The following is a 24,153-nucleotide window of genomic DNA, read 5'->3' as shown; positions in this document are numbered from 1 at the left end:
CTGCTTCGCAAACATGGTTCGTAGCTTTGCTATATTGTAGGGCAATGGTTTTCTTCATGGATTTGCATTTATGAATTTTGTTTTGCTTAGTATTAAAATCAAAACTCAGATTGTACCTGTATAAATCAGGTAATGGTCAGTATTTAAACTTTTTGTTTTTTTAAAGGATTATTTTTATCACAAAATATCCCCTCTACTGAAAAATTTTGAGTTTTGGTGTATTTTTATTTGTTTTATGTAGAAGTTTCTTGCATTGATTGTTGTATGTTTTATTATTTCTGTTTTCTTTTATTTGTAATAAATGTTGCATGTTTTAGTTTTTATTTTCATCTTTGGAATGAAGCATGATGCATGGATATGTTCAATTTATTTTCAAGTGATCTCTTCCTCTAAACCCCTAAAATGGAGGTCAAAACCAATTTTGCACTACAGCTCAATGAATTTGCCCTTTTCCCTTTCCCTTAGTGGAAATTGTCTAGATGAGTATGAAAGCATCACAAATTATAATTTGACTAGGAATTTAAGGTACTTTTAACTTCTTAATTGATATATGTATTTTCAATTTTAATCTCCTTTTGGTAAAAAATGTATTCTATGACAAGGAAAATAAGCTTATTTATTTTTGCTTTTACACATGTACAAATATATTAAGTTAAAGGTATATCACTTCCCTTTCACTTGCCTCAAAAACTCAAGATCTGATATACATTTTTTTGTTAGAACAGTTTGAATCGCACCTTTAATCAATTTTCAATGTAAACCCTATATATAGTTTCAGGGTTATTTTAAAATTTCTAACAACTGAACAGGGGATAGGTAAATGATGTGCATTATCATAGCTATGTATCATGTAAACTGTACACTGTGGACTCGCGAAAATGGCAATATTCATCAAAGTTGTAGTGTAGATAAGTAATGTCTTCTGGAAGTCTCTTCTTCTGTTCTTTAATTTCTATATTAACTGATATTACATTTCATATTGAAAACTTAATTAAAATGTTAAATAAGTCCTTTGAAAGAATGTCATTGTTTTTTGTACGATATAAAAAAATTCAGGAAATTGAAATAGATTTGTGCCTCACTTGGTTTCTCTAATTACATGTAATTAATTCTAGTTAATGTGTGATGGGAATAAAATATAGAGTAGTTCTTAGATTTTCTGTCATCAGTTTACAACACATTTATAGTACAGCAAAGCAGGAAACTTGAAGGAGCAGATAGATATCTTTATATTGTAATTTCTGGCCACACTTAAACATTGGTTGACAATAAAACCTGTCAAATCTCAAGGTTTTTTTTTTGGAAATATTGAGTGTGATTTAAAAAAAAAGACTTTAAGCATTTTAATATCAACCCAACTTCTATTTTTCAAATGTCTATCTGCATTCTATAATGTATTACTCATCAATCATTTTAGATGGTCACAATGTAGCCTACAAGAAAACAGTTCTACATGATTTTAAAAGAAATTGACATAAGAGTTTCCACAATTAAGTACCTCCAAAATATCTCTCTCTGAATTGTCATGCAAATTAAGATGTTTACAACCATTATTTTTTCTATATGGCCTGACAATAAGAAAGCTAGTAATATTGTAAAGATGTGTTGCCATAAGAATAAGAACCAATTAGATCTGATCTAGGTTTGTGAAGCTGAACATAGATGGTGCAGTCTGTTACAATGTTTGTTTCTGATGGTGCAGCCTGTTACAAAGTTTGTTTCTGATGGTGCAGTCTGTTACAAAGTTTCTTTTCCTTTCAGTTTAATTAACAGTGACTTTTACCTTATCTATTCCTCGTCAGGTATGGTTGTTGTGTGTTTTTCTGTTTTGGTTTACATGTTTTTTGTTTTGTTTCACTTGAGGCCTTAGAATTACAGAATAGTTCAGTTTTTTATATCAGTCTTAAGGATAGGTAAAGATAAATTTTGGAGTAAAAAATGTTTTCTGGTAAATTTCAAGATAGTTAATAGAATCTCTAAGATTATGAAACCATATGATAATGCTTGTTTTAAAGGTTTTCTGGTAATTTTAAAAATGTTTTTGCGACCAATTCCTAATTCCATTTCAAAAATATTATGATCTATATAAGTTTGGAAATCTAATTCTATAAACCAGTATAGTACAAATGTACTGGATTTATTGTTACTTCATATTTTCTTCTGTCCATAATTTAAATAGATGCTTTTTTGTAAATTTGTCTATGTGTTCAATTCAGCACTGCATGTGTTTGTTTTTATTATGGCATGCTCTGTATTCATGTTTGTTTTGTTTTCAATTGCACAAGGCCAAAAATAAAATTTTGTTTGTTTCCCCAATCCCAAATGACCGATAGTCAAAGTTCCCCTTCCACAAAAACTTTATTGCAATTTTTTACTCTGAAGTCTTGTTAGTGGCTTCAAGTATTGTAAGTATAAGAATGACAAAAGGGCTTCCAGCAGATAACTTCGCGGACAGAAATGCTTTCTTCAAATTGATGCGCAATTCTCTTTTAAACTTTAAATATTTCACTGATATCCCAGTTAATAATATTTCAAACATTTTAAGTTAATTTTCAACTAAATATTGTTGAACTGGTAATCGAGACGCCAAACTATTTTTTTTTTAAGTGTAGTAATTTCAAAGAAGATAGTTAAAAGCCAATACAATTTAATTGGAGTTATCTCTCTTTGGGTGGTGTTGGATTTTAACTATGCATTGTGAATGGTATCATAATCAAAACCATATTATCAAGAAGCGTCACAATCAACATCATCGGCTGCCTTTTTTTAAGTTTCAGGTCTCAAGAACGTAAACAAATGCAATAATCTTATTTTTTTCACGATATTTGTGTACATCTTTGTTTTGTTTTGCTGCAGGTTGCAATGGAAATATAGGTTCAACACAAAAACATTCTCAAACCTTAGTCCATGTCACGACCGGCACTCTAGCATATTGCTTAAAAAATAAACATTGGGAACCTATCTTGCAGGTTACACGCCAAGCGACTTCCGAGTTTCAGCAACTTTGTTGCTTTGATTTATGAAATGTTTTTATAGAAAATTTACTGTTTTATACTCAAAATTAATTTGAGATAAATCACATACTTTAATTGTACAAATATAGAAAAAAATAAAATTTGTTGTCTACAGGCCTACCTAAATTTTTATTTGTAGGGTTGATTTTGGGGAAACAAAGAAGTATTTAATTAAGGCCAAAGTGTATTTAAGTTTTGGTTTTGGTTGAAGTTATCCCCCTTTGACCACATTTGGTTTATTTAAAACCTTTGCCTTTAACAAGTATTAAATTGTGTTGGTAACACAAAAGTTAATGAAAAGCTTGGAGTATTTTATTATGTAGTTATATTATCTGACAGTGTATTTATTATGATAATGATGCTACCAATTATGATTAACTAAATTATGATTTTTCAAGATTTCATTTCCCATACTGTAAACTTTGTAATGCCGAACACAACAAAAAAAAACTTTCAATGCAATTTTTTCAACATATTTTTTTGGAGGTTTTCTGATCTTGTGAATAAAAAAAATCCATTATCAGAGAAAAAAAATTAAATTGTGTATTTAAATTGACATAATCTGTTTATTTGAAAATGAATATAATAAATAACAAACATACTACCCACTTCTATCATATATCTTTAGAATAGGGGGAGACAAACTGCTCTCTTTCTGACTTACAGACCATTATTATATTTTGTATCATTAGCCCATTGTTAAATGTAATCCTGTGTTACTGGATTTTCCAATTTTTTACACTTTTAATTTCACTAATAGCAAGGCTTTGTATTCAACTAATGATTTACAACAGAGATTTTATTAGAACAAGCTTATGCATTTTAATCAAATTAAAAAAAGATTTTGTCACTTCAACAAAAATGGTGAAGAAGAAAGCAGTGTCTAAATTATGCCCTAGCTCAAAAGAATACCAAAAAACTCAAAAGAAGGCAGTGGTTACATTCTCACCAGATACAAAGAGTGAGTTTTTATTTCTATCAATTGTTTTAATTTTCATTTTTCGTGGACATGTGCTTGGATCCTTAAGTTTTTCTCTGTTTTTAGATGGTTCATCAGACAGTGGAGTAGAGGACGACAAATCTCCTAAAAAGGCTGACACACAGACTAAGTCTCAAGATGGCAAAGTAACACCGAGATCGGTGAGTTGATTATCAATTATTTTAAAAAAATAATGTGAAAGTACTGTTGTTAAATAGTATGGGGATTTCAGGGTTTTATTAAACATAGAAATCCAAATCATTTTGCAAATATAAAATTTATGTGGAATTTTAAGGTCCTGTATAAGAAAGCATGAATTTGAAACTGTACTATATAAAACATTTCTATAAACCATAATTAGTTGGTACATGTATTCACAAAATGTAATACTCTATTTGTCTTCAAGATTAGAAATTTTCGACACCACAGTAAGAAATTTTGAGATGACTTTGAATGTATTGACTATAAAGTGTATGTTAATACATGTAGTAAGTATATAGTATTAAGTACCATTCTTTTTAAAAATCAGACAGGAGGTGATTCATTTGTGTAAAAAAAAGCCACCAAATTCACTTTTATTTCTAATTCAAAAACAGTTACAGACCACATCACCAGTCTTAGTTTGTCATTTGTTGTTGTGGTTTTGAGAAAAAAATTATAAAGATTGTACATGAAATTTGCAGTTTGCAAGTCATTTTTCTTCATCTGGTTTGATTTGTTCATTTTAGTGGCAGATGAATGTCTAAAAAATACAGATCTGGACACAGAAAGGATTATTTTTATTTAAAAAAATAGCGAATGTAGACCAGTGGATCTACATCATGAATCACCACTACCATAGGCAGTGTCTGAATTTTATATGGAGTGGCACTTAAATGGTTATCTTGTTTATAAATCAATCTCTCTTCTCTTGTCTTGAGTTGAAAATTTAATCTCAACTTCTGTAAAATGACAAGAGTTAAAAGGAGAAGTAATGCCATATGATCTCTCTGTGATCAGATGAAATTTATCCCTAAATACTCCCTTTAAATTTGTACAGCTCTGTTAGTAAAGGCTTCAATTCCATTGTCAACATGTATATAAGAAAAGATACCTATCTTTTGTAATGTACGTAAGATATTAAGAATGACATAAGGTTCAATTTACCTTTAATAACTAATTGTGACTTAGAAATCGGTTACTTCTGGAAAAGTCAAGAATTTTCCCAATTTACCTATTTTTGAATTTAGTCTCATTATTAAAGATTTATTGTGGTAAATATTTATCTCCACCCTCCACACCACTGATAAAATCTCCATCCTCCAGGTAAATTGATTAATAATACCTTTATACCTACCTGACCAGGTGAGAAAAGGTAAATATAACATGGCAACATATTAGATATTTAATAAAAGTTCAAAGATTTCTGGAGATTTTATTTAAGGATATTGAACTCGGGTCAAGAAATTAACAGAGAGATTAGATTTTCAATAATATTTAATTTGAATTCAGGTAAAAGAGGTAAGCCAATCTAATTGTTAAATGTAGCTATTAAGATTTTTCATCCATTTAATAAAAAAAGCTTTCAGAATTAGGAAGCAAAACTTTTATTTCATGGAAATAAAAAAATATGTGGTTTAATTAATGTTCTTACAATTTATTTTTCATTTTTTAAAATGATAGATTCTTTTGCCAAGAATTTAAAATTGTTAAAATACAAAAGTTTCTGAAAAACAAAAGAGTTTTTCAAGATTGCACTGCTTGACATCTATTACTATTTCTGTTAGTTACATGTACTTCATATGTACTTAAAGTTTTCCTTTAGAAATATGATTTTGTGTGGCAACTTATGCATGGTAATGACCTAAACATGCATCTGTTACAATAACACAGTGGCATTCATTAATCTCACTTATCTTCCGTATCTGGTAAAATTTTCAAAAATCAAGATTGAAATGTCAAAATTCCCATTACCTATTATGTACCAATTTTAATACTGTTTTATCTTACACCTAATGTAATGTTTGGGAAAACAATGGGCATAAAGGGTCAAATCTTAATGTAGAAATCTGCTTGAAATTGAAAAGATTTTGCTTTCGAATCAACTTTCTAGATCCAGTATATTTTTGAACTGAGAATATTTTAAAAGGGGGAGGGTTCCAGTCTATAATTTGCTTGTTTATGTCCAAATTTGTACAAAATAAACAAAGATTTCAAACAACAGATGGAATCCCCACCTACTGGATCCACCACTGATATCTTACCACTGCAGTATCAGCAAAGAATTTGTTAACTTCATGTGTCCTGTAGATTAGTAATTGTTTCAATGCAAAGCACAGTGGAGTCATGGGATAACTAATAAACCCTCTGTTCCAATATCTTAAAAGGTTTTTGGCATTAAACACATGGATCAAAGTACTCGTAGGATGCTAATATTGTCATGGTAATTTAGAAAAATCTTCTATTGAATTTGAATAATGAATGACTGTGGTGGAATTTCCGTTAACTAATTGCTTGTGTAAGGACTAATTTCTGGTGGTCTAATTTAATGCATTAGCAAACTGCTGTGGAACAAGTGTCTTCAAAGCTAATGACAGGAATCTGTGGTGTTATGAACATGTTTCTTAAAATAATTTCCCTGCTTTTGATTCAAAGCTCAAAATTATTACTGTTGACATTGCATTTGGGAATAAGTGTGATGAAAGGTCTTTATTGTGGCAACAAATATTCAAATACTGATTAACAACTAAGATGCAATATATAACATCACTACTTTAGTTTTATAGATAGTATCAGTGGGACATATTGGCGACCAGTAGTTGCTGGGTATGAGTTTTAACATTTTCAGATGGTTAAAGAAAGTTTCCTAATAAGGTTTCTTTTGGGTTTGATTAAAATCAGGTCATTTGCTAAACTGTTGATTAATGACTAGAAATTCTTTATTTCTATGTTAAACGTATTTGAATTATTTGAAATATTCCAATTCTGACCTGAAATATTTATATTCTTACAGTTGATTTGCTGTTGAATCATTTTATATGAAATAACACAGAAAAGAATTTTCAAATTTAATAGCATTATCCTACCATTCTATGGTAACCCTTAGAATTAGGGCCTACTTGCTAGCCTCATACATCAAAATGCCATACTTTATACCATATGAATTACACTAAATCATTAAATAATGCTTAGGAAACAGTATATTCTGGTATGACCCATGTCAGTTGGCTCTCAGTATGGAAGAGATTAAACTGTTACATTTTTACATTATGACCATTTATGTTACATACAAAAAGTACCACCAACAGTTGACATAGAAAACTAGATATGAATAAAATCCCAGTGACTCATACCCTTTGTTAATATAAGTGTGTAAAAATTGGTTTTGATAATATCAATCAGTGATATTATTCGTGTTGTAAAAACACGGGGGGACCCTTGATTCTAAAACTCATTGAAAAGTGTCTTCTACATGTAGTCTACAGTAATTGATTTGCACTGTTACACTTTAATTTTTTACCTCTCTGTCAAAAAATACACAGATTCCAGCAAGACCTCAGAGTCCTTTTAATGCATACCAAAACCTAGTTACTGTATTCAGACATACAGATGTGTCATGGATAGGGGTATAACCAACCAAGTCTTAACTTAGACATTCTGTTATTATAGTAGTAGATGGTTTCAATAGTGTTAGCAATTGACTGTGAATAGATTCCATGGTTGATAAACAGTGGGTCCATTCTAACCATGACATGACATGTGAAATGTTAAGTACTCAGTAAACAATATGAAGAGGCTTGTTTAAGACTTGCAAAACTCAGTTTTACTTGTTTGATTGGATGGGTCTTTAATATAAATTGGTTTTCCTAGGAAAATAGTTTGTTAGAAAGTCATATTGGAATGACTATGTTTGGCATTAAGAAAAAGAATGTACATGTACTTCATTTGTAACTATATGTATGAATGAAACACTATCATTCTCCAGAACTTTTTCAAACTAATCTGAAAGGGTAAAGAGGATTTCCCATCAAACAGAGATAAAACATTTGTATGAATAAAACATACCAATCAAAAACATACAGGTGCTAAAAAATAAGAAAGTACTTCAAATGTTGCAGTACTAAGGAATGGGCAGTGTTTGTTCTGCTCCAAATCCTCAAGGTCCTGAAAACAAAGTAGGTAAAGTTGTGCTTGTTAAAATTTTATACTCAACATTTATAAAGTTTGGGATTATGGTCTATATCTTTTAACATTGTCATTTGATCACATTGTTATATAAGGAGCTATAAACATTCAAAGTTTGCTGTGTCCAATATTATTTCTGTAGCAACCAAGAACGGTAACTCTGTACATGTACATGTGTTTTGACATTTGGAAGTTTTTTTTTTCAGTTTTTATGAAAAAAATATGTATACATCATGAATTCATGGTAATGTTTTACTGATACAAAGTTTAACTTTTTCTATCCCACTCCAAGCAAACTAGCTTACAAATACTTAAGATTTTGATGAAATTGTATATGGATCAGTATCTTCATAGAAAATCTATTTTTACCCATGATTTTCTCAATAACCAAACTAAGTTCCAGTAAGTTGGTATGTTGTTTTTGAGTACAATAATAAACTGAAAGGTTCTTAGCGGAGTAGGTAAACAATTCCACAAGCCAAGAGCAATGTTTTTAATTCGTCTTATATAACTCATGTTTACTCTCTCACTTCTGGTTTAATTTGGTGTTGGGTAAATATTTTGGATCTATCATTAAGTGGCTGTGATGTTTAAGTTTGTTATCAGGTCTTCTTAGAGAATAGATTATTTAAATATAAAAGGAAGCTAGTACACATATATCGCAGGATTTGTTTATGTGACCATATATGTTTAGAATCCCAAAAGGCCATTGTAAATGGAAAATTCTGCTCCATCTGTCAAAGAGCTAATTTTTGGTATAGGCTAGGTATGTGAAAAATTGGGGATCTAGCTGCAGATGAATGTTCAGAAAATATCAAAATCAGCCATGAAAACCAAGGTCGTCTTAAGAAATTTGAAAATTCCATGATTCACTTCTTAAATATGTGGCTTCATTGAAGTTTTATTACGTTTCATGCTTGTTTGTTTGACTAAAACTGAAGATAAAAATTGAATAAAATTTTAAATTTCAGACAAAGTATGGAAAAACAGCTTATGTCATGAGATATTTTTATGTAGAAAAGAGGGACAGTATGTGTGGAACACTTTGATTTTTATGCAAAAACAGCCGTCTGTAGCCTCCATATTGTTCTACTTTTGGGCAAAATATTTTGTTGTTCAAAGCTTGTGTTCTATATTTTTGTATGGAAGAACTACCCCATAACCTTTCATTTTCATACAAATTCTTTGAAACCAAAGTAGAAGCAGTATTATGACTCAACTATGACACAAAAATCTTGTAATATTTTATGCTAGGATTTGCATGTCAAAGAAACTTCAAAATATGCCTATAAGAATTTAAAGAAAGTAAGTTGGAATTTTCACAAAGTATATGGCCTGAAACAAATGAATCTACTACTTTTCAGAAGCACTGGCTACAAACACCCTGGAAAACTTTATGTTTTTTTTTTAAACTAAACCAATGTGCTAATTATTTAGTTGATCCTATGACTCCCCTGCACTAAAAATTTTGATTAAAAAAACTTCATCTAATAAATTTTAACATTTTCCTTTTCAAAAATTGCTGTTTCTTTAGTTTTCTTGAATTTAATAAAAAATTACAATTAAACGGAAAAAATAATTGAAAATTAGTGCTACAAAAGCTTATATTTAACAAATCATCTCTTTTTTTCTCTTCATGCCTATTTCTATTGGTTATACATAAAATGTCAAATTTCTACGATTTGAATCACTTGAAACATGATTTCTGCAACTAAATTGTACACAATGAAACATTTTAATGATCTTTTTCTTATAATTAGTATTTCTACTATTTGCTTTTAGACAAGTGCTAAAAGGTCAACAATTCCCACAATGAATAGAAGTCAGCCAACTAAATCTGAAGGAAGTCCTAAAAAGACTACAGGTACATGTAATAAGTAACAAAAATACTTAGGATATGTTTTGTTAATGAAAATTTCTGAATTAAAGTCCATTCAATGTCTGTTTCTGACTTAACAGGAACATCACTACTAGTAAGTAGCATTTTCATACCTGCAGCAATATTTATAGATAGGTACTTGTATTTCATTGTTTAAAAGATATTGCATTCATTGAGATTTTGTTAACAACCACTCTAGATGACATGGCTCACTCTAATTATCAGATAAATGGCACAAATAGCATAAAAAAAACAATTCATTTCTTGTTTTCAAAGTAAAATAGTTTCAAAATATTTCAAGTCAACTTGTTGGCTTTGCATGAAGAAGTTGTTGTTGAATTTATCACATAGTATGATTATAATATATAGTATAAATTATTTTTCAGCTGGAAAGACTCCCACCCCAACTAAGACGACAGGGTCTAGGATTGGTTCTCTAGACAATGCCAGACATGTGCCAGGAGGTGGACAGGTGTGTTGATCTTCTAATTACATACACCATTGTGACCAGATGATGTTCACATGAAATGGTTAAAGTAGTGAAAAAAAGCATTGAGTACAGGTCTACATAAGAATCTGACAGGAGATGATAATAAAGCTGCATATGAAATTAATGATAAGACTTGATAAACATGAATTTAGCATGAAGCTTCAAATGAAGATAATATGAAATTTATGTGAAGATTTAGTTAACATGAATATCATACAAACTCTGTCACAAATTTTATTTTCTTAATTTTGTCACATGAAAATCATGTGATAATCATGTGAAAATATGTAGCCTGTGTAGAACAATGCATTATTAAAGACTGTCTGTAATTACTTTATATATAAAGGTCAAGTTCATGATGTTGAAAGTTGTGTACATTTAATAGATATAACTGACATTCTCCCTCAAGTATACCCATGTAAGATAAAAGAATTAGTCTACATAATGACAATAAACACATAACTAGACAATAATACCATGGAGATGTCCTATTTGAATTTCTTATTATATCATTTCATGAAACCACTGGGTTCTCTGATAGATATACTTTGTAATGAAGTATGACAATTTGATAGGAACTTATCATGACAAGGTATCATTTGGTCTCAGAAAATATCTTTGTTCATTGTCTTGTCATGTCTGAGTTATTATGAATGGTGACATAGTAAAAATCTATTTATATGACTGTGTTTCATATCTGTAATTACTGGTAAAGGTTAGATTGAATTTATTGTTTTAACATGATTGTTTAGGTTTTAGGCTATGCTTCGAATTCATATGACATTAAGACTCCATGATAAGAAACCCCTTGTATTCTTGCTTTAATTTCAAAAATACTTCTGCCTGTATCATGATGTAAACTTGGTGATACAAAAAAAAAATTTCATTGTACGCAGCATTGTGCATTTGCATGATTTGCATAACACATGTAGATTTTTCTTTTTACTTGCGCCAATCTTTGTTCTTTATTACAAGTAAGATACCTTTAAATAAAGTTAATTATCAAGACATTTTATCTCTTTATCAATGTCTCTTCCATTTTGTCAGTTTTGCACATGTCATTATTTTTTTTTTTTTATAATAGATCAAAACATATGTATTTAATATTTGATAATCATGTCAATAATTGTTGCCCCCTGCCCAGTATGCGGATTTCAAGAGGAATAAATCAATTTCAACAGTTAAAAACACTCTACTTTCATCCACTAAATCTCTGTACATAGCACATGAATCTCTCTATGTTAAAGCATTAAGGTATTGACTGTTTCCCAGATTGTACCTGGAGCTCCCTTGCCTCAATCTTTCTGTCATTTGCTACATGGTTATGCTCATTCTGTGCCTCGACTACACTATATTTATCAGCATCCGTGGTGACTCTAGCTTTACCTCATTTTTCAGCACATTAACCATTCTGTATGCATGGCCATCAATAACCAAGGACTTAACTCCTTTGGTCCTCTTAGTGTGCATTAAGTCCATGTTACGACGATAAAGTTTCCAATTTATATGAGCACTAAAACAAATTGAACAGTATATAACCAACTGAACATACATGTACAATTTATTTCTATATTTATCCAGTATAACTTTCAGGTATTATATTTTCATGTAGTTACCTGTAAATCAGTGCTAATGAATAATAATAATAAAATCAGCACAGGTCAAAAAAAGAAATTGACGCAAGTGAAGGAATGGGAATTTATAAAATCAGCGCAAATGTCATATGCTCTTAGTACTGTATTAAACATAAATTAGATTGCTAAGAAAACAATACATGTATAAAATAATAATAAAATTGCTGGTCAATAGAAAAACAGACCCATTTGTTGATGTATGGTTCTGTTGTTGTATAAACATTGAACTTTTTATCTTAAAGGTGAAGATACAGAGTGCCAAGAAGGACTACTCCAATGTAGGAAGTAGGATAGGATCTAAAGATATGATCACCCACAAACCTGCTGGTGGTGATAAAAAGGTAGGGGAGTGTAACAAATGTTGAGGTTCTACTAAGACATGGACTATCTTTAGACATTAAAGTTCAGATTGGAATGTGAGGATTAAAACCCATTTTTTTTTGTTTAATGCAATTTCAATCTTATTAAATTTAGACTTATTAGCTATTTTATTTGGCCATTGTATGCATGATCTTACAACACTCAATTCTACCTTCAATTTGAAGATCATCTGAATAGAATTTGAATGCAGGGATGTAATTTTTTCTGTAAGGATTTTCATTTCCTTCTGAATTTTCCTAGTTTTACTTCCCTATTGTTCTTTATATCTCATCCCTGTAATGGAGAGTATACACCATACATACTCTGACTGAATTGAACAATTAGCCAGTCTGATTTTAATTAGATTAATACAGTTATGTCTGTGGTATAACAATGTTTACAATATTTTCTTTTCCATAGATTTTGTCACAAAAACTAGAATGGAAAGCTGAATCTAAAGTTGGTTCCTTAAAGAATGCTACCCACTCACCAGGTGGTGGTAAGGTCAAGGTATGCCTCATTGACTATCTAATCTTAGTAACAATGTCTTTCAATAGAAATGCCTAGATTAATACCTAAAAAATTCATTTCAGGCCATGAAGTATTAATCTTTCGATTTTTAAGAGAAAATTGCATGAAATGAACAAAATTCAAAGAGATCTAAATGGTTCATGTGATCTTTTGTGGATTAAAACTGCTTTGCATGGCTACATAAAGCATGGATATTTTCTTGGAAAGAAAAAACATTTGAGTAAAAATGTATTGATTTATTTGATCTTTTAGAAATTTCCAAGAGAAACCAAACTGCTTTCATTATTAAAACACTGGCTTTAGTGAAAATGTGAATATATTTATGTATGTGGCAGTAGATTCAGTTTTTAATGTGTTTGTGGTTTCTTTTATTTTATTTTTAGATTCAGTCTGAGAAATTAACGTGGAATGCTCAGTCGAGGGTCGGATCATTAGACAATGCTAATCATTCCCCCGGAGGCGGTCATGTCAAAGTATGACTCCATGTTACACATGCTGTTGTGCTTTTATTGTGACCATTCTGTTTATATCTGCTTTTAACTCACTTTTATTTGGCCAATTTTGGCTTTGATTCAGTAGATTTCACAAGTAACGATCTTCTAAAGAGGAGTTATTTATATTCTTTGTTGACTTGATTCAATAAACACTTTGATCAAGAGATATTTTGCACTTTATTGCTTAAACATACATTTTGCATGCATTTTTTTCTGTAGTAAAAGTAACTAGTTATGAAACTTTCAAATTTACTATTAACAGTTAATATGAAAACTTTCCAAAAATTGAAATTATCAAAAATTGCACTTTTCAAAAATCATTTGTACTATTACATTTCTTGACATTTGAGAACTTTGGTTTTGTTTTAAAATATATCACATAATGCTATTGGTATTTTACTCTACAACTGTGAAATTTAGATTTATGTAGATATACAGTAGATATGTATTTCAAGTTGAAGGCAGGTCTAACCAGGATGGTCCCAACTGTTTTAACACATGTATTTTTTGTAGCACTGTGAAAGTTTGTTCCTGCCATCCAAAACCTGCGTATCTGTTTTTAAAACAAATATGAATTACAAGAATATGAGACATAAATTTTTGTCCATTCCTTTTTTCAAAGTTCATCTTCTCTAGCTCAGGATTGTGACTATTTAAAAGAGAAGGACAGTTAGTGAAGATGTTTCAGTTGTTGATATTAAAAATTTTGACGCATTTGTTTGAATAACATAAAACTTTCACAGTCTGTTTAAGCATGTTAAGAATATAAGTATCCATACTGGATTACCTATGTGGGATAATGAATTGTGGTTCTACAAATATGCTACATGTACATGTATATAGATAGGTTGGTGTCAGGTCCTATTTTTAATGTTGTCATAAATAATTATGGTTCAGTTAAGATAATAATGGTTGTTTAAAATTTGCAAATGTATTGCATGTACATATATATATGTCTACATGGTATACTGGTACATTAGCTCGGAAATAATGCTACATTTATACTTACATATATTTTTAACCACAACGTTAATATTTTTAAAAATCAATTGAATGGATCTACTTTTAGCTTGAGTAATACTTATCAGATTTTTAAAAAATTTCAACACATTGTTCTTAGGGACATTGTGGAGGGCCCTATCATTTTTGGAGGTTTTTGTCTTACCCCCTTTGTTTGAAAGTAAGGGCCAAAGGGAAAAAATGGGTGCTGTCATTAGAATTGATAGAAAAGGATTTCTCCAGATTTTCCACACGACCAGTGAACATCCTTAGGTTTTTTTTAGCAAAAGAAAACTTTTCTTTAACTATTTTGGAGTTAAAGGAGTAGGAAATGGGACCACTCCTAAAAATAATTTTTTTTTATATTTTGGGTTGAATTATTACCTGGGTAATTTATTTTCACAAAAGGCTGATTGCAGTTTAGTTTACAATTAAGTGGTATTTTTTATGTTGATGAAATTCTAAATATAAATTAAATTTGATAGTAATTTGGTTGAAAATTTCAAGCATGCTCATTTTGCGTGATATTATTATTTTTTCTCATATTTTTACCAAGCCTTATATTTTTATTGTTTAACTTTTTAACAGATTACAAATGAAAAAATAAATTGGAAAGCCGAATCTCGAGTGGGGTCGATGGACAATGCTGGTTATGTACCAGGTGGCGGTAATGTTCATGTATGATCATCATCACTTGAGTGTTTTAACTGTACAATAACTCAGCTTACCCCGATTGATCATGATTTGTAGAAGAATAGTCCACTGCCTATCAACACAATTTAGCATTTTTACTTTTTTTTTCATTTTTCCATGAAATATATCTTAATTTCTTTTGGTTTGATTTGCACAATTTTGTATTTCACTTCAATACCTCATTTTTCTTTATCATCACTTGCTCAGAATTCAAAAAGTTTTCTTTTATCTTTAAAAATTCATGATTCTGATATTGATATGTAACTAATAGTGTGATATTCTTTTTATTTGAGAGGCAAACTAAATAGATTAAGTAACCAACGTCATAAAAAAAAAAAAAAAAAAAAAAAAAAAAAAAAGGATATTGAAAAAAATGAAAAGTAGAATGATTTTTTTTGGACTGTTACATTTGTTTTGAATAGATACCAAGTGAGAAAATAGATTGGAAAGCTGAACCAAAAGTGTCCTCCCTTGAAAATGCAGGTTACGTGCCGGGAGGTGGTAACGTTAAAGTATGATCAATATCACATGTGTGTTTTATGTAACCCACTCGTAACCTCACAAACTATAAATACGATAAACACTGTCGGAAGTAGGATCTTTTAAGGTCTAGACTTTTTTTTAACACCATTTTATATAATATTAGGATGAATGAACACTTTCTGCAATTTATTTCCATTTTGATTTTGTTTTTGGTTGTAGACTTTATGTCTAATTATAAGCTTTTTATGTCTGAAGTACAATAAAATTAAACATATACCTACATATAACCTTTAGTTATAAAGACGTCTTTAATCAATAAATGTTGCTTTTATTTGTTGCTTAACAATACAAATTTGACCATAATTATATAAATGCATATGATAATTTAGAATTAATTATTTTCATTTTTTGAATTTTGTTACTTTTTGTTACATTTTCTAACTTTCATTGCATTTCAATTGTGAGTAAAAGGGGAAACAGATGAACTGTAAAAATCTAATTTGAACAGATACATGACCAGTCTATAAATTGGATGTCTGAGCCTAAAGTAGATTCTCTGTCTAATTCACATTATACTCCAGGAGGTGGAAATGTTAAAGTAAGATTGACTAGCATAAATATTATCAAAACATATTTTTTATTTGCTATTTGATAAAAATATTTATTACTTAGAAGAAAAGATAAATATTTCAATGATATACATTTTATAATTAAAAGAAAACTTAATTAATTTATCGTAATACAATTTTTCATTTCAATCAATGTGAAACATAACTAATGATTCGTGACACAATTTTCTGAAGAACAAATATATTAAATTTTTTGAATTATCTCCCTTAGTTCATTTTTTTCCTAATCCTTCAACATTTCATTAGATCCAAGAAGAAAAGCTAATATGGAGCGCCAGGTCTAAAATAAACTCATTAGATAGTCAACAACATACAGCAAGGGGAGGGACACACAGATTTGAGATTCCGGTATTTAAAATGTTTGCGTGAAATAAGGGGAGTGTAAGCACTTTGATTTGAATTTGGAAAAAGGTGGAAAACAATTAAGTTTCAGACTGTTATATTTTAGAGCACAGATTGGATAGTTGATGCACTTCATTTAAAATTTTGCATACATAACTATTGGTGTTTATCTTATTACTATTTTAAAAGTTGATTTTATTGACTTTTTTCCAACACAGTCAGTATAGTTTCGCTTCTTGACCTTTGACCTTAAGGACGCTCTTCTATGGAAACACAAGTTACCTGATCACAATTCTGTTTTCTAGTTGGCCAGATAGTGATAACTTGTTGGTGTTCGAAAAAACTGTCGAAAATTGAAATTGCATGCCATTATTATTTTCTTGAATGTAATGTAGAAACTTAAAAGTAAAAAAAGCAAAATTTTATTGTGTCCATTATCTTTTTTTAAAGATAGTACTTGTTTCAATTTGGGTTTAGCCATTGATGACATTCTTTGTTATCTTAATTTTATTTTTATATTTATTTTCTGGCGCTTTTAATGTTGTAATATTACTTTCTGATGATATGAAGATATTACTGGGAAAGTTGTATAGAATATTCTGTGTTCTTTAAATTGTATAAAATTGGGAAAAAAACCCATTAAAACTGATGTTATAAAAGTGAGAAAAACAGTCACTTTTCAATTAAAATAAAGAAAAGGATGTCATTTCATCCTTGATTGGTGTTTTGTAGTGAAATGATGAGGAAGAGAGTTTTATTTTTCATTTAGAATTTCACAGATGAATATTGAGTGAGAAATGATCAGTTTTTTCTTTACAAACGTAAAATCTTGATGTAAAATATGCATAAGACACAAAACTTGTCTTTTATCTCAGATCTAAGGAGAGTGGAAGAAGAAATTGCACAAAAATATAGTATCCATTCTGAGAATCAGATTATCTCCCTTGGTATATGGGATACATATGTATCAAGCTTGCTTCCATAACCCTATTGCTTTTATCTATAACAGATAACAAAAAAAAACTGGTGATGGTTGATTTTATACTTGATTTGTTCTGTTGTTTGCAGTGAGATTTTAACTAACATTTCATGTATCTATTTTCAAAGTATTTGATAATCATTTGTGAAATGTGTACTTTCCTATTAACTGTCTGAAGAGAAAGGTTTCAAAATGTGCTTTTTAGATACCATTTCATGTATCATGGTTTCATGTGACTTTTATACATAAGTTTCTCATATAACAGGTTTTGTTTCAACTTCAATATTCCTTCATAAAATCAATATTTTTGCTTTAATGGTTTTAAAATATAAATATTGAATATTTAAACCTATTAATTGTTAACTTTCATGAGAAACATATTAGCTTTGCCCTGCATTAATGCTAGACTTAGTTTCTGATAATTGAAATACTGCTGAGTTAGTAAAGGTAAAACATTGTTTAATGTTTCAATACTTTTCTATTTCTCCATCAATCAGCAGAGTATTAACAATGCTTCATTTAGCATTATAATCATGTTCATAAAGTGAATGCATCATATCATCATAATCTATTTAGCCTTGTTTGGATCTATTTCAGAGCTATGAAACCAAAGAATTCAGGGTGTTCGTAACAACCAATGGTTTTGAATGAAATACAGTTTTATTTGTCAATTTTTTAGATTGAGAACAAGAAACTTGATTTTAAAGACAAGGCTCAGTCGAAAGTTGGTTCTAAAGATAAAATCACTCACAAAGCTGGAGGTGGTGATAAAAAGGTATTTAATGTGAGAAAATATATATGTACATAATTGTCTTTGGTTGCTTCTTGGAATAATTATTGTGCTTCAATTTGCTTAATTCATTTCATGTTAGTGCATGACTTACATCCCTTTAACCAAAAAAAAAAAAAAAATGACATGAAAATAAGTGCATAAGAAGAGAACAGTTTGTGAATAGCACTGTTATGGCAATGGAAGGTTGCATAGCAGAAGGTTTAGGGTCTAATTTCAGCACTATAGAGTTTCATGGTACACCAATAACACACAATTAATGTGTTCCAAATGCTTCATTCATTACACATATATGCCATAATTTTCAGCAGCTTTTCATGCATGGAATATTTTTGTTGTCATCGTCAAATAATTTCAAAACTGATCCATGCCATCATTAGCTGATTATTTTTACTAATGAATGAAGAGTCAAAGCAGAGGAGCAGTGGTCTTGTTTGGAATCCAGTCAACATGTTACAATATGGATCAAGTTTTGCTCAGTCACATCATTTTATATATAAACTTCTTTTGGACTTTTTGATGATGCTACTGGTAGTTTTTAAAAAAAAGTTTTGGGACTTTAAAAAAAATTTTGAAATACAACCCCTAGTAGTTTTTTTATTTCGAGGCAATAACTTACTTCAGATTGAAACACAGAAACTGACTTTCAAAGAACAGGCTCGCTCTAAAGTTGGTTCAAAGGATTACTTGGATCATAAGCCAGGTGGTGGAGATAAAAAGGTGAGTGCACAAACTGTTCCTGGAACTAAATCTTTCAGGTAAGTGTACAAATGTGGGCATTGTATCTTTGATTTCCTCTTGAGATGAAAAGTTGGGTGCAAAAACTGACCACTAATATTATTTAAGTGAAGATAATACAACTGGAAAATAACTTGATTATATGATATATCTGTATACACTTAGTTAAGATAATAGAGGTAGAAGTATATCTATAACATTAACTCCCTTGCTGTAGATTTTAGTCACCATTTTTCTTTGCTTTCCATTTACTTTTAGTAATAGTAAACAGCCAAATTAATTCATATCCCAAGTTTTGTAAAAGATCAGTTCCCATTTAGTCAAAAGAAACATATACCTGTTAACCTGATGAACAACTCATGTGGATTGTCTCTGTTATCACTGTCTGATGGGGAAGACTTGTATTAAAAAGCAAATACTGAGTGTAAAAATTCATATTTTTGGTATTTTTCACAGAAAATACAGTAATTTTAATGAAAAAAACTGCCACTAATCATACATTTCTTTGTGGAAGATTTTTCATTTTTTATTCAATTTGTCAGTCTCCCCTCTGGAAAGGTAACAGGTATAACTGTCTCCAGTAGTAGATAGTATACTTATCAAGAAATTCTTTAACTGTAAATTTTCATAACTGCGTTCCACTCTTTTTATTTGGTACAGTTTATTGCTCGGGTGACACATTGGTTTGGTGTTGATGACACATAACTCACTGAAATATCATTGCAAGCAAATAGAAAAGATTTGAACATCATATTAATTAATTTTTTTTTTATTTATCTACATATTAGGTCTGAAGGTTTCTGTTTGTATACGATATTACTTTGTGGTTAAGTTTTCTCTCGTCAGTTGCTAAGGAGCATTGAATCAAATAACGGGCATGACTTATTGGAACATTTTCAATATAGTTCTATTAAATTCCATCTTGCTCGGAGATTGAATTCTGAAGAATTCCTAATTCAAAATCAATGACAAAGTTGATTTAAATAAAAGCCATGAGTGGTACTTAAAGTATAGAAAACAATTTTAAACATTTTAAAGCTTGCCTAGTGAAGAAATGAACCTATATCAGGGTATTTTGACATGGGAGGTCACATTACCCCGTTTTGACTCATTTCACACTTTTGGGTTCTTAAGAGCAGTAATATTTATGTCTTAAATTAACTGATTTTGTAATACAATACACCATTTCTTGCTATTGAAAATACGTCAAGGAGAAAAATCTTTAATTTTTGCCAGTTAATATTCTAGTTGATTGATTGACAATATGTGTTTTTTAATACAATATCATTGAATTTATTCACTTGTTTCATTTTCTTTTTTATATGTCAATATCAGGATCATTAATTCTTTTCAGAATTAGACCCCTGTCTTTGAAAATAAATTTGCTAATTAATTTATTTTTAGACAAATAGATTTGGATAAAATTAAGAAGTAAAAAAATATTTTTTTCAGGTCAAGAGTGTGTAAAAATTGTTGTTATTTAATAACCAGGTTAAATGATTTCTTTATTTCTTCTGAAAGCTAACTTGACACTACACTATAGTGCACTATAAGAGTATAGCACTAAAAGTGCAGTTGTCAAGTCTTATGGATATGCAGCAAGGTTTAAGAGGATAAATTCCATAAAACTGAATAGGTCAGCAAAATGACCAAAATGAATTTGATAGTCCAAAAAAAAAACAAACAAACAAATAATGAAATTTGTTGGATAATAGTAATCAAAAGTTACGGAGATGTGGATAAATCCCCCTCCCAAGGAGCTGATATTGATTTATCTGAAAGTTTTGTGTACTAACTAATTCCAGCATTTGCCATAACTGATAGAGTTGTTTGTCATAGACTTATAAACAAATATAACCCACTGATTACTGTATTAAAGTGATAAGATAGATGTTACTGTACTTCTGGGGTACATTACTTGTTTGTATTGAAAATATTTTAGGCATTAAAATTTAACTAGATATTTGAAAAAAAAATTCTGAGTACAATTGGAAGGTTGATTTCCATGTTACACCTGTCTACTGACCATCTGTATTCATCTGTCATTAAAGACTGTTATTATATCCCTATTTATTGCATTCTATGTGAAATTAACCTGTATATATAGACCACCTGTCTGATGTGACCAGGATTTGTTCTCCTTTGGAAAGTTACTTAAGACAGGCTTCTTTGTAGATTTTTATACAGGTTAATAATTTTTTATGTTAAATTCATGTTAATTGACCTTCAAAAGAATTTCACATTGACTTCCCCGCATAAAATTATTGTGATTTTCACATGACGTTCACTTAACACAAATTTCATGTGAAAAATTCACTTGAATTTCACATGAAGGCTTGAATTATCCGTTTCACATGAACTCAGTCACGAAGATTATTTTCACAATTTGGGTGAAAGTCATCTGAAATTAGTGTGAAAATAGTGTTAAATAATTTGGCCTGTGTATACCAATGGTTTTATTATATAAGGGAGTATACTGATTTATTTTTGTCTGTCCATCTGTCTGTTAGTCTATTGCAAAGCTTTTGCACTTGCTTCACGCATTCATTTTATTTTTAGATCTACCATATACTAACTAACAGACTTTATTATGATGAATAATGCAATATTTACTACTACAAGATACACTTATTCCTTTTAACTTTTTACTTTATAAAAACAGAAGAGAAGCTATCTTTCTGTTACAGTTTCTTTGGTTCTCCAATTCTACCCAATCTTATCTTCTCTTCAGTCATGACGATATACAAGTTTAACTTCTCTTTCATTTTTCTGTCATTTTTGCTAATGACCAATATTCCTACCAAGGTAAACTTACTCAATTCTATAATTAACTTTACAAGAGAGAAAAGGCTGGGCAGGGTATCAAATCTATTTGATGTGATTGTATTACACATTGACAGGTGCCCCTTTTTTGGATTGAGGTTTTGACTGTTTGTGTGTTATTAGGTTTATATTACTTCATACTGCCAGTAAATTGAAAATAATTACTTTCATTTCATTTTTGTATCTAATACTGATACTGCCTTCATTGTGTATAAAGTATTTTGACATTTACACATATAAAGGAAGGAATACCCTCAACATATTTACGTCAGTGTTCATTTCCAGGTTAAGTATCCTTTAGAACCAGATTTTTATCTGCAGTCTGAATGCATAGAGGCATAGATCTTTTTTTAAAAGTATCACAATATTGACTTAACTCTATGACTATGAAACATCAATGGTCTCTAGGTTTAGGAGTTTGCTTTAAACAAGGTTTTTATGGTCACTAAGGTACACCAAACAAACTCTTCTATGGTGTTTGCCAAGTATCTTGTTGCCTTGAAGTTCGATAAATATTTTGTACTTCAATAGATACTGAAGATTTAATTGAAGTTTTTTTTAGTCCATTTTTACATTTCAAGTGCCATTTTAATGTTTTACTGAGTTTGACAACTTAATATGGAGTAGTGTTGAATGAGATGTACAGTTGTATGATCATAATGTATATTTTTCTTTCCTTGGTAATTATAACGATGCTAGCTTTTAGCTAGTTTTATTGTTATGATAATAACTTCTTTTATTAATTCTTTCCATCTTTTATGAATGCAGGTTTTTCATGGTCACAAATCTCAAAGAAATGCACAAGCTTCTAATAATGAATTCTCCTTTTATTATGTAATTGATGTTTTTCACACATTATATATTAGGTATTTGAGAAGTTATCAATATGAATTATTCTCTCTTAAAAAGCCTTATCATTTTGTAATTTACTACAAATTTTAACTTTAAATCCCAGTTTGAATGATGTATAGATTTGATCAGATGTTTTACTGAATGCTATCTGGAGACTATATGATAGTCAGATCTTATATAAGGAAAGGAGTTGTCATTGATTAGAAAGTACTGATATGACGTTATGTCACGAAATATAATTTTACTGTTTAAGAATTTTGTTTACTAGTAATTGATAAACAGTAAAGGGGGAAATTTGCCAGTCACTTGCTTTTTATATTTTTATTTTGTTTCGGAAGGTTCTCCTTTGAATATGAATTGACTTCTTTAAGGTACTAGTACTTTTAATAACTCATCTGGCCCAGGTGAGCTATTGTCATCACTTGCTGTCCATCACCATCAATGTCAGTAAACTTTTCTTTAGACATCTTTTTCTCTGAAACTACTTTACAGATTTTAATGATAATTAGCATGAATATTTTTATTGTATCTTACACAGCTAATACATTTGGATATTTGATCTGGTAAAAAGCATGGCTGACATGTCTTTTTTTAGAACATAGGGATAAAATCACTTATTTCAAGGTATATCTAAAAAATAAAATATGACATCCCTAATTCAGCATGAAAAACAAGTCTCTATTGGGTCAAAGTTGACTCCATGTTATAGTTATTGCTCTCAATGTGATTATAACTGGTGAAATTTGAATATTGCAAAATGTCAACTCACTTTAGTCAATGTCAATATCATAACAAACTTTGTTGTGATGATGAATTAAATGACTTGAGTTCATATTTTGTGATATCAAACTTTCACTCCTCATGAAATCTGTTCTTGACAAAAGTATTTTATATGAATCTTTAAAACTAGTGAAATTAATAGTTATGTAACCTGTTTTTAAGGTATGTTTAATTTCTAACAAAAAGAATTTACAATCGATGTCACTATTTAGTTAAATAGTGCTTATTTGTCTTTGATATTGTCTAAAAAAGGGGGGTATTAAACAGTAAGAATTTGGCCTGAAATAAAATTGATCTTTATTCACACAATAGATGTTATGAAACACAGATATAAAAAGAGTATATAAAAAGGAATGTATTTTGTGACAAAGCCTGAAAAATCTACATGTCAAGGTTAAAGCTCCTTATTTAATTAATATTGTTTACATTCAGAATATTAAAACTGAAAGTGGACTATTGTTTAAGGCCTGAATGACATATTGATCTCAGTGTAAATGAAA

At 29.8% G+C, this 24,153-nt stretch overlaps 1 protein-coding gene across 23 annotated transcripts in view; it reads left to right on the top strand.

The window, feature by feature from the left end:
- The window catches only part of LOC148611263 (uncharacterized), a 105,404-nt gene that overhangs the window by 57,834 nt on the left and 23,417 nt on the right, over positions 1 to 24,153 (top strand). For 10 of the 23 annotated variants that reach the window (XM_088591626.1, XM_088591616.1, XM_088591618.1 and 7 more), the window contains 12 exons: positions 4,060 to 4,154; positions 9,940 to 10,021; positions 10,423 to 10,508; positions 12,403 to 12,501; positions 12,941 to 13,030; positions 13,435 to 13,524; positions 15,133 to 15,222; positions 15,660 to 15,749; positions 16,229 to 16,318; positions 16,596 to 16,697; positions 18,350 to 18,445; positions 19,085 to 19,180. In XM_088591626.1, coding sequence (XP_088447752.1) covers positions 4,060 to 4,154; positions 9,940 to 10,021; positions 10,423 to 10,508; positions 12,403 to 12,501; positions 12,941 to 13,030; positions 13,435 to 13,524; positions 15,133 to 15,222; positions 15,660 to 15,749; positions 16,229 to 16,318; positions 16,596 to 16,697; positions 18,350 to 18,445; positions 19,085 to 19,180 — 1,106 coding nt within the window. The remainder of the gene's footprint in view (positions 1 to 4,059; positions 4,155 to 9,939; positions 10,022 to 10,422; positions 10,509 to 12,402; positions 12,502 to 12,940; positions 13,031 to 13,434; positions 13,525 to 15,132; positions 15,223 to 15,659; positions 15,750 to 16,228; positions 16,319 to 16,595; positions 16,698 to 18,349; positions 18,446 to 19,084; positions 19,181 to 24,153) is intronic. The other 13 variants (XM_088591628.1, XM_088591627.1, XM_088591636.1 and 10 more) reach the window with 9 other exon arrangements.

Source organism: Perna viridis, chromosome 7 (assembly GCF_037379345.1).
Source record: "Perna viridis isolate PV_CMFRI_1.1 ecotype Kerala chromosome 7, ASM3737934v1, whole genome shotgun sequence".
NCBI classification, from domain to species: Eukaryota; Metazoa; Mollusca; class Bivalvia; order Mytilida; family Mytilidae; genus Perna; species Perna viridis.
This window is presented reverse-complemented; position numbering and strand designations above follow the sequence as displayed.